Source organism: Dermacentor andersoni, chromosome 4, assembly GCF_023375885.2.
Source record: "Dermacentor andersoni chromosome 4, qqDerAnde1_hic_scaffold, whole genome shotgun sequence".
NCBI classification, from domain to species: domain Eukaryota; kingdom Metazoa; phylum Arthropoda; class Arachnida; order Ixodida; family Ixodidae; genus Dermacentor; species Dermacentor andersoni.
Genome location: NC_092817.1, coordinates 31,790,870 through 31,802,325, shown reverse-complemented (window position 1 = coordinate 31,802,325; position 11,456 = coordinate 31,790,870). Strand labels below are relative to the sequence as shown.

Here is an 11,456-nt window from a genome sequence, read left to right as displayed (position 1 = left end):
TCACTCACTCACTCACTCACTCACTCACTCACTCACTCACTCACTCACTCACTCAATCGATCGATCGATCGATCGATCGATCAATCAATCAATCAATCAATCAATCAATCAATCAATCAATCAATCAATCAATCAATCAATCAATCAATCAATCAATCAATCAATCAATCAATCAATCAATCAATCAATCAGCGCAAACACCGAAAAAGTATTCGCCTTGGCGGGCTTCAGAACTTCATATTAGTGTCTGCCGATTTTCGGACAATTGCTGAAATAAGAGCACGCAGAATCTCTGTGGCACACCCTGATGCGTTTGAAATAGCCACCGAAATTTACTTTATCGTTGTGCTGGCACACGCGAGCTACTACATAGCTGAAGAGGCATTATTTCAAAGATTGCATCATACGCAAGCGCACAAATGCCTCCTTTGTAGAGGCCATTAGGTGTGGCGCGCTTATTCCTGAGGAGAGGCGAGCAAAGCAACAAGGCGTGCCAAAGTACTACACGGCTTTCCTCTCGTCCTCCGACTGCTAATTGCTCTCGAGTTAAGTCGTTAGACACGAACGGTTGCCCCCAGCTTTTGTTTAATTCAACTTCCAGTACACTCGGAATGAGTCGTTTCTACTTCCGGACAAGATGATTTGCGCGTGGCTGCTTTTTTTTTTTTCCACTTCGATGGGGGCGCAACATGGCTGCTCATTAGCGAAATTAAGAACCAAACGGGACGCCCATCCAAGCATTCACTGGTTCTCGCTAAAGTTGTTGCCCGGAGCAAATTAGCTCAAAACTCGGGTTAAGTGCTTTGCAGACGCTGCGAAGCACAACACATGCATGCATATATACCCGCCAGAATGGCGAAAGAGGAACCATTAGTTGCGCAGCTTGGTTCACTCCAAGCTTGCCTGACAGCTGGAGTAGCGGGTGTCGGCTTGAAGTTCTCGCAACCAGAGCGACATTACCGTTGTTGCAACGCAAAATACGCGAGTGTGCCGAGGGGCGAAAGCTTCAGGGGAACTGTCTTCGGGGCTGAAAAATGGTGCTAGACTGCATGTGGCTTGGATCTGCAAAACACAAGCGTGCGAAATTTAGGTGCGCAAAGGGAAATTGCAAAGCCGTGTTGAATGCAGACAACATCTTCGTTACGTCATCGAAATTGGAATTGCTTCCAGCAAGAGAGTGGGCAGAAAGCATAGGGAGAGAACGTATGACGCTGACGATGAGTCGTTCTGCAAGTGGAACAACCGCTAGTCGAGTAGACGAAAGCCAATATAGCCCTCGAAGCCTAGAAGCTAAACATTCTGCTTCCTTCTAAACACGCAAGCTCAGCTTTGGTACCAAGAGGCCCGTACAACCAGCGGGGCAGTTGTTCCGCATCTAACAACAAGCGTTTATAGTTACTTGTAGTCGACGCTTTCTGCGCAAACTATACAGTCACCTGAACTCGTGCCAAAATCGGGAGTGGACGTGACTCGGGCCTTCCTGCATGGAGCTCCGATAGACTCCAGACGACTGCCACGACGGGCATGCCACCGGAAGCCGAGAACTGTAGAATACAGCTAGGCGACAGTGCAAGGCTTTTGAAATGCGTAATCATCACTAGTGCAAGCATAGAGCACAGCCTGGCTATTACATTTCACGTCATTCACGCTGCATGATGACGCGTGAGCTGTATTCTTTTTCAAGTCTTTTTTTCTTCTTTTTTCTGGAGGTAAGCGTATCTTACCTTTTTGATTTCTTTCTGAATTGAATGACAGGGAACTGAAGTTTAATTATTTCGTTTCCTCTGCTATGTGGTACTCAAGTACGTCTACTTCGAACTGTGCGGCTTTACACGAGCGCAGTGACCCTGTGCCAACTTGTTCTTTGCGTCACAGTAACACCTACATAATCTACATATGTACCTGCCAATGTAACCTTGCGTGATTGATTGATTTTTTTATTTAAGCATGCTGTAGGCCCATTACGGCCCATGCGGGGATAGGTATGTACATGAAAAAAGTTTCGTTTAAAAGGATCTCAACTTGAGCTTGTTGGTATGGCTTCATTACCGGGAAACAGCGCGGAAAAATAGGCAGCGCTTGTCCTGTACGTTTCGTCTTCTTTTTTCTTTTCGCGCTGTTTACACGTAAGGTTTTGTTTACATTATTACCACAATATTTATGTAATTATTAGCCGTGATAATGACGTTCCAAGTATACAAGGCTGCGGGAGACGATGTAATGAACGACTCGAGAATAGTTTTGACCAAATGGGTTTCGTTCTTCAACGTGCACATAAACATCGGTTGACAGACACCTTTGCTTTTATGTGATTTCCCTTGGAATACGTCCGCTGTTGCTGGTAACCAAACACAATCCGATATTAAGCACCGTAGCTCTACAGCCGCTGAGCCGCCACGCAGCGGTAGGCAGAAATGTATTACTCGCGTCAACGTCTGCACCGGGTAGTCCGTGCCGCAGACGACATCACCGACAGGCAGAAGAAGCCTTCGTTGCCGAACACACGCGGAAGGCGGCAAGCATGTTTGCGCCGGGATTGGAGCATCGCTGCGTGTGTGTGTGTTTTCTGTTCTTGCCGATTTGTTTGCTCTGTTTCACTGTGCTCGCTGCTTTCGAAGACGTGTGCGGAATGCTCGAAGAAGTCCTGTTATCGTCTTTGTGCTCTTCTATCCTCCGCCGAGCGAAAAATGTGGATTTGGTAGCTTCAGCCCAATGGTATATACATGGGACGTGAGCTGAGTGAAAGTATTCACTCTCCTCACTCTTCTATGTAGCTCTCTGTCTTTGCTGTTTTCGCATTTTCCGTTTATTTTTATGTATATTCACTGCTGCGCTCTGGCAGTTGGTGTATACGCTTAGCTACGAAAGCAACGTGGAGCAAAGCCACGTTCAAAAGACCTTAGAAAACGAGAAGTCGATGGCGACTGTTTATTTTTCTTTACGTAAGGCTGCTTTTAGCGGCTTAACGGCTCCGTCCTGAGAGACGGTTGGCAGGAGAAAGGTGGAGCAGCAGAAAAAAGAAATAAAGAAAGCAAACCCGCTCACTTTTAGCAGAAAGGACTCTATAATCTGCGGATTCTATCGGCCTCGTTTTGATCAACGGTTGGGAGTGCGAGTGGGACTTACGCGGCCGGGACGGTGTCAGTATTGAGCGACCCAGCCGTTATAAGAGTGCAGGCTGCTTTCCCGCGGAAGTTACGTAAATATTTCTAACTCAATGGTAAGCATTCGGCAGATATCTGCCTGGTTGGTGACATAGCCGTGATGGTACTGTCGTCTCCAAAAGAGAAAGCAACCACTGGCGGCGGGTCCTTTTGGCATCCTGGCACATCCAGAAGACTCCGGGTAATATGAATCTTTCGTCATGGAACACATCCAGCCGTTTACTCTCAAGGTCTATGAAAAATGGCTGTGCGCCTGAGAAAACGCCAAAAACTCATATGAGCACTGCCAATGCCTCACGCCATGTCACACCTGACGGAGGGGCCGGTCGGGCTCCGAAACACCGAGCTTTAAAATAAATTTTGGTTGGAGTTTTCCTTCTCATTAATCTTTCTAACTCTTTCGTGCGTGCCATATTTTGTTTAAAAAAAAACCTTATAGGGATATATGTACAGCGAATAATTTTCCAGGTTTAAGGTAGTGTGAAATTGGGCCGGGTGCTAGGAAGATCATCACACATCGTGCTTAAATAATAGAAGAAAAATAATATGCGTAACATTTTCATGGTGGGCGCAACGTTCTAATTTGAGTCCGGTATGTGCCCGTTGCTTGCACATCCCCCATTGCTTGCACATTTTTGCGTTATGGCATCATTCTAAACCATTGAATGACAGGAAAAGGGTAATGGTGCTTTCCTTGCGTTCCATGACCCACAAAGGAAATATTCTTCTAGGGTCTTCTGCTTATATTTCTGAACTCAAAACACAGAATCGAGAATCGTGAAAAAAAAGAACCGGGAACCTGGAGAAAGAAATACACACGACTTCACTGAAATAGCGAAGTAGTGACAGCGATAGCTTGAGCAACTTCAAAATCTAATATGCATTGTGCACATGTATGTCTGTGAGTGGGAGTCGGAGTGTTTTGACTGTGTATGTGGTCACTGTGTATAGCATAATTGTCACTCAGCACTTGTAGCAGCATGACAGGCGATCAGAAAGGCTAATATCTTTTTTTTAGCATCAAATCCTGCATCTTTCTCTCTCCATAATCTTGAAGATCGTGAACATTCCATTTCTCTCTTATGCCATTTCGTTACAGTAGCTTGTGTTGTGCATTTCTGCGTCTCTATATTTTTCGCTCCGGTTGATGTAGCGTGGTGCTTCATCAATGCGCAATGATTTGCCATGCCTCCGCACAGCGCTTCGACGTTCATCATAATCAAAGAGCTTTTATGTATTCAGGGCCCGCATTCGCACACATCTCTTATATAACAGTTCTTTCTCACTGGCCACCAGTATTCCAGCAATCGTAGCATCGCAGCAATCGTAGTGATTACGAGACGCTTTACGAGGTGAAGGGCAATCGCAGACCGCAGCGTTATATGTAAGAGCACGAGGAAAGAAGTTATCTTCGCAGTTTGCAAAGAAAGGCCTAACCCAAGCGAGCTGGGAAGATGTAGTGTTCCCTGAAGGGTCCGCAGTAATCAGTAAGGGAGTGCTACGACTTTTTGTTGCCTTTCTTCGCGACACGGAGTTGGGCAAAGTCTGGTGACACACCCTTGCGAACAATGCGTGAGATGTTTAGGCGGAACATTTGTCGGCTGAGCATGCCAGGTCGACCCCGTCTGCTACTACACCACAACCACCACCACCTATATGCAAGAGGAGTTTTGTGAATAAGTGGTCACGTTTGGCATGCGAGCATCGTGACCATCAGCAGAAAAATCAGACCCTTTCAGCCACAAGAGAGTCAGGTATCGGATAACTATATAGAAACAAGCTTGTAGCACGTGGCACGCTTCGTGTCTGAGCCATAGATTGTCGCAATCACATCGATGATGGTAACTCATTCGATCACCGTTACAAGCGGTGGTAACGGAACTCGAAGCCGAGGCTATCAAAACAAGCCTTTTTTGAAGCGCTTCAACCGAATACGTGTGAAAACTGCGTGGCGGTACCCACACCACGACCACCGGCAGCTCCTTCGCCGCGTGGCTAACACTAAATCATTAAAATACAGGGATCAATACGTCGCACCTTAGCAGCCCAGTTAAAGTGCATTTGAAACACACGGGCCTCAAGGCGAATTTCCGGAGGCACAATGCTGCGCTTCCGCCCGCCGGCTCGGGCTGCCCTTCTCAAGCTCGGGGAGGCGGTGCGTCTGCTACCCAAGGTACCTGGGCCTGTATTCGCATAAAGATCTTACAATAGCGTGTTCGTAAAAGGAAATGCCAGCCAATCGTGATGCTTGACATATTATTAGCGAAGGCGGCAAGCCAATGGCAACGACCTTGCGAAAATGGCACAGAAGCCCCAGGGCCTCCATGCCACGCGTGTCTCAGGTGCCCATCAGAGCAGTGCGATATATATATATATATATATATATATATATATATATATATATATATATATATATATATATATATATATTGTTGAGGAGACTGTCGGCCCGCCACGAAACATCGAAGCTCAGATGACCCTTGTCATCTTGAAAGCTTTACTGTCCTACACTCTTGTTCACGTTTTAGATAAGTTTCAATAAGTGGAACATTACTGCTTATGTGTCTCGCTTAGCTGGTAGCATTTATGTGAAACAGGGCTAAAACGCTCCACTTATAGTTAGTGAAACTTAAGTGGAACAACGTTAAGAGTGATATTGACACGTGCAGATATTTATCCTTTTTCCGGGGATTGCATTTCAGCCTCTAATAACTTAACGTTATCGCTCAGCCCAAGACGCGCTTTCATGATTTGTAACTCACTCGAATGTTATCATTGGTTCTATCTGTTGTGTATGTTCTCGCCGAACTCTGTGTAATCAGATTGCATGCGCGATACGAATTCTGTAGTACTGTCTGTAAGGCACACGGGTGCCAGCGATTACGCCGGAACGTTCGAAGGGTCACGCATAAAAGCCTTCGCAATTGACCGGCAGATCAGATTTGGGCGAATGCCGACTGTGCTCACCGCTATCGTCGTGCTTTGAGCGTTACTAGCTTTCATGGGCACAGGTTCGCGCAATAAAGTTAGGTTTCGTGATTAACAGCTTTGCAACTGTGCTCTTTACCGTCACTGCGACGTGACAACGTAACACTATACAGTAACAGTGGCAAACTCGATCACAAGACGACGCCCAAGAACATTTGCTCCACACTTATTTCATTTATTAAGTGAAACATTTTTGCAAACATATTCTACTTACGCAGTGGAAGCTATGTACACCACAATTAGGAGCGTACTTCCGGGATGCTGAGGAACCAGCCTGCCTCTTCGTCGAGAGATTGGCGTCGCCTTCTTCGGAGGACGCATGGCAAAAGTTCGAAGTAGCGCTTATCCGACGGAGTGCGCCAGCACACTTGAATCGAGAAAATCAGTGTTGACAGAAACAATAATCTAATATCGTTCGACTCTGGCCATTCCAGCAGGCGAGGCCACCGAAAGGGGGGATAATGGTTACGCGAGAACGCAGACCAGAGAAGAAATTAAACGAAGATCCTGACGTAGCCGTCGCTTTACCACTACTTCGTGTCTTAGAATACCTGAGGACACTTTCGTAGCTTTTCCTTGATTGAAATCATTGTAACGTCTACAAGCTCGCTCACAAAGTATGACAGCAACAACCGCAGTATATTTCTGAAACATGGTTTAGAAATATACTGTTGCAAGGTTGACATTTGGGTAAGTTGGTATGGAACCATGATAAAGTGAAGGTATAGCGCGAAACGACAAGTGCGGGGAGATAACCAACACCACGATTTAGAAATTTCTTTATTCTGCTTACGCTAATGGGTGCAAGTCAGGGCCGTCGAATTTCGAGACTTTTATTCGCATAAACGCAAATAGCTTGGCACATTACTTTTTCATTTTATTGGGCCATTACTAGCACGGTTTCTCACTTTCATTTAGTCGTTAAACACGTCAACATTGAGGGGTAATACTTTCTCATTTCAGGCCTTTAAGAGATCGAAAAGGTGCCCGTCAATTTAGATCCGTGGAACAGCTCTCCAGCATTAGTCGTTCCCCAATTGTACGTGCATTAAATTTGACTTTATTTGTCTTTTCATTTGCGGTTCGAGGGACCTAAATATAGGGTGGCTCAACTATAGAACTGCAAAACGAATGTGCAGGTACGAATGAGCAAGAATTCTTCCCTCGAAAGTAGATTACCCGGGTCTTTTGTCAAATTGCCTTACATCGTCGAAGGCGTTCAAAGGCCGAGGGGCACGATGGAGCTGCTTGCGAAAAAGAAAAAGGTACACACATCGCAATTCAGTGCACCTAAAAGAAAAGAAAAAAGCACATACCTATGAGTGAGTGAGCCGCCAGCGAGTGCCTATTTCGTCCTCGGGAATCCGCAATTGCCGTTTTCGGCACCGTTCGCATAAATCAAGGACCCCGATAGTCAGACGTATAGTGGCGCTGCTTTAACAATGGCGGGTATAAATGGGATCAGCAATCCTTGCCGGGACGATTCTGAAGAATGGCGCCGCATCGCGACGAACATTCGACTTGAGCTTAAAGAGAAATCGCATTCCATAAAGTGCTCCGGCCCTCGTGGCCCTGGAACCAGCCTGTAGTCCAGGGAAACGTGAAAGAGGACTCTTCTCTCTAAAGCCAATTTCATAGTGATGTGCTTCGTATTGTTTATTTCGTTAGACCTATTTCAGTGCATCGTCAGAATTCTTGTAAATTCTATTCAGCATGATTTTTAGCTCCCTAAGCCGGCTTCTATGCCCCACGCTTAAACGACTAGCGATTAATCGGTCAAGTCAGCGAGAATAGATACCGAGAAGCCGGCTTAAGGGCCTAAAAAGCACGGAGAATAGAAATTACAACAATTCTAGCGATCCTATGCGCCTACCAAAATAAAAGAATACGAAGCTCATCAATATGAGCTTGGCTTTAAAGAGAACCCTCTTTTACATTTCACTGGACTACAGACTGGTTCCAGAGCCATGAGGGCCGGGGTACTTTATTTAATGCGATTTCTCTTTCGAATTAAGTCCTATCTCTGTCGAGCGAGCTCGGACCACATAATGGTTATCTACGGTAGCTTGTTTCGATAACTACGGAGGACCAAGAGCATTTTGTCAATTTACGCAGTTCACAAGAAACCTTTCAGGAACTGTATTTTCTCCATAACTTTGTGAGACCACATTTTACTACCACTGCAACTGGGATTCAGAAAGACAATAACTCACTGACCTCCAGCGGAGAAGATAATCCCCTCCCCCGGTGACACACGGCCGGTGACACCGGCTAACACACGGCTCTTCCTAAAGTTCCTCCAGCGACATTGAACAACACACCTTTATTCTCAATTCTACACCCTCGCCGCTAACACACCCTCGGCCTTGGCCTCGCTCACCCGCCTTAACCCCTCTCCCCTTTAGAAGAACCCTACCTATATATAGTGTGCCGAGGGAAGCATACGTCGCCTAGAAAAAGACAAGTCCACATGTCGAAACGTTGGTTCCCGCTTTTACCTTGTTCTCGTTTTGCTCATCGTCTTGAGTTTCCATCTACCGCCCCATGTTTTCCCTGCAACTGGGATTGAAACACCCATTTGTGAGATAGACACACTTGCCACTGTTCTATCCGTAGATAGGGGTGCTTGGTGACTTGTGTGGGGTTTTATGCCTTAACAGAACCTGAGGTCTGTGATGCCTGTGCATGTTTTTCGTGTGCCACAACAGACGATACTGTAACGGACGAGGTCTAAGCTGTGTGCATGCAATGAAGAAGCTGTTGTTGAGAAGATGCCGGTCTCAGCTGAGAATTGACAAAAAGGGATGCTTGGGCTTGTTGGTAGTGCGTCGCTCTCAGATCGCTCTAGTGTTCATCTCTGTCTCTGTGACTGTGTAGTTTTCACGCTCTTGGTTTGGCTTATCAGTGGTGAGAACCTGCTCCTCGGCTGTGAATGAATTCGAAAACTGGATAATCACTGAAGTCTGATAATTTTTGTCTCGCTCTCCCCTCATGTCGATTTCAGTAAAGGAGAAAAAAAAAGCGCAGGGAGTCAAGACACATGTAGATGAATGATGCTCACCCGCATTGGCGTGCACCACGGTGCTGAGCACGGTGCCTCTGGAGTTGTGCGCGCGGCAGCGAAAGGACCCGCGGTGTAAATCCGCGCGGAACTGGTGCTCCCGGAAGGGCAGGAAGGTGAGAGTGCCTTCGTGGACCGTGAGCAGCTGTGCTCGGGAGGCCACCGGCAGCGCGCTGGCGTTCAGCCCATCCGTCGCGCTCACCCACCACACGTGAGGGCGCGGGTCCCCCGCGGCCGAGCAGCGCACAGTGGCCCCCGTCCAATTTGAGAACAGGAGACGCGCGGGAAGCTCGTTCAGCCAGCGAGGCCCGGAGGTTCCATGTGCGGTGTCGGGTTGGCTCGCCAGCACGCAAATGGCAGCAGCTATAAAACAGAGGCAGAAGGAGAGAGGAAACATGATCATTCTGCAGACCGTAAATGTAAGGATACACAATTCAGTGGCATTCGTCAGTTTATGATTGTGTAGAGGTTAGGAACACATGTGTTGTCAACGTTTCTAATATCAATCAATCAATCAATCAATCAATCAATCAATCAATCAATCAATCAATCAATCAATCAATCAATCAATCAATCAATCAATCAATTGATCGATCAATCAATGTATTCATTGCTCAATTGAATACTTTTGAGTTTACAACGTAAGAATGCTTAAAGACTCCCTTTTATTGCTCTTTTATTAGCTGAAATCTGGCCAACTTCATCTGCCTTCTGAATTTAATGCCGTACTGTTTCAAATAGTCCTGCTTCAGTTATTTGTCAGTTCTCTCACAAGACTGTCACGAGATCAAATGGCAGGAAACGCCCTTGAAATATTCACTGCCTAGTGGGTACTTCAAGTCATTGTGCGGGAGGGCTAACGGGCGACATGACGAGAGAGAAAGAGAAAGTAACGTTTATTATTAGGAACAGTGTCCCGAGAGAAGACCGATACACTGAGGTAGAAGGCTCCTTAGTCCAGGAACGTTCTGGCTTCCACTGCACTCTTGTCCTTGGCGACGAGTGGTGGTCGGTCTTCCAGGTTCCCAAGTGCGAGATTGGCCATCCACGTTTCGAATAGGTGGTCTTCATATGCTTCTTGTGGTCGTTTCGCATCTGTTTCCGGTTGCATTTCACTGCCTTTCTGCCACGGGCATTCCAGGAGCAAGTGTGCCAGGGGGTCAGGTACGTTGCAGAGTGTGCAGAGGTAGCCATGGAGCGTCGGGTATAAGTGGTGTATTATCGTTCCGTGAGTGTACGTGTTACTTTGTAGGCGTCTAAAGATCATGCTTTCTTCTCTGCCGGGTTTTGCATGCGGTGGAGGGTACACTGGGTGCTCGAGCCTGTAGAGACTGTAGTGTCCCAGGGCGACTTTGATTACCTTCCTTGTCATGAGGTTGAGTTTTTCTATTTCAGCGTTGTTTAAAGCCAGGTACGGCGTGCCGTATGTGATGCGGCTGGTGAGGAGTGCTTGCGTTATTTTTAGCGTGTCTTATTCGTTGAGTCCTTTTCTTTGGCTTGAGATCTTCTTGACGAGGTGTGTGAGTTGCGAAAGGGTGCGTCGTAGTCTCAGTAAGCTGGCAGCTCCCGATCCGTCTTTGAGGATGTGGAGTCCAAGTATTCGTATAGTATCGACTTTCGGTATTGTTGTACCGTTGGGGGTGACATTGGGGTCGGAATCTTTGTAACTGGGTGGCCGGCCTCCCGTTCTTGCTTTCAAGACGGGGTGCTAAGACTGCGGGCGCAGCGGAGGCCGCAGGCTCGGAGATAGCTTTGGATTATGTCTACGGCTTCTTGTAAGCTGCTTTCTTGCCTTCCAGTGTTCGTAGCTCTGGTCCAGAACGTGATGTCATCAACATGCATCGCATGACGCAGATCTGGTCTGGCTTCGATGAGTTTGGGTAGCTTGATCATAGCTACGTTCAAGAGTAGCGGTGGGATGACCGACCCTTGCGGGATGCCTCTGTTTGGAAGTAGGAAGCTTTCGCTGCTGATGTTGCAGATCCAGACGGTTGCCGTGTGGTCCATCAGAAAGTTTCTGACGTACGCGTAGGTCCTAGTGCCGTAGCTGGTGCCTTCGAGGTTGTTGAGGATCGCGTCGTGGCTAACGTTATCCAAGTCTCTCTTGACGTCTACTGCCACTATGGAGTATTTGCTTGAAATGTTTAGTTCATCTAGGAGGCCTTCTTTCAGTTGTAAGAGCATGTCCTGCGTTGAAAGGCGCTGCCTGAAGCCGAACATGGTGTCCTGTAGGTAGCCGTTGT

At 47.0% G+C, this 11,456-nt stretch overlaps 1 protein-coding gene across 2 annotated transcripts in view; it reads right to left on the bottom strand.

Annotated features, from left to right (window-relative positions):
- Positions 1-11,456, bottom strand: part of LOC126536864 (cell adhesion molecule Dscam1-like) — a 185,463-nt gene that overhangs the window by 117,695 nt on the left and 56,312 nt on the right. For both annotated transcript variants that reach the window (XR_011893812.1, XM_072287776.1), the window contains exon 3: positions 9,214-9,576. Coding sequence is in view for 1 of the 2 variants with exons in the window: in XM_072287776.1 (XP_072143877.1) it covers positions 9,214-9,576 (363 nt within the window). In the remaining variant the exon portion in view is untranslated. The remainder of the gene's footprint in view (positions 1-9,213; positions 9,577-11,456) is intronic.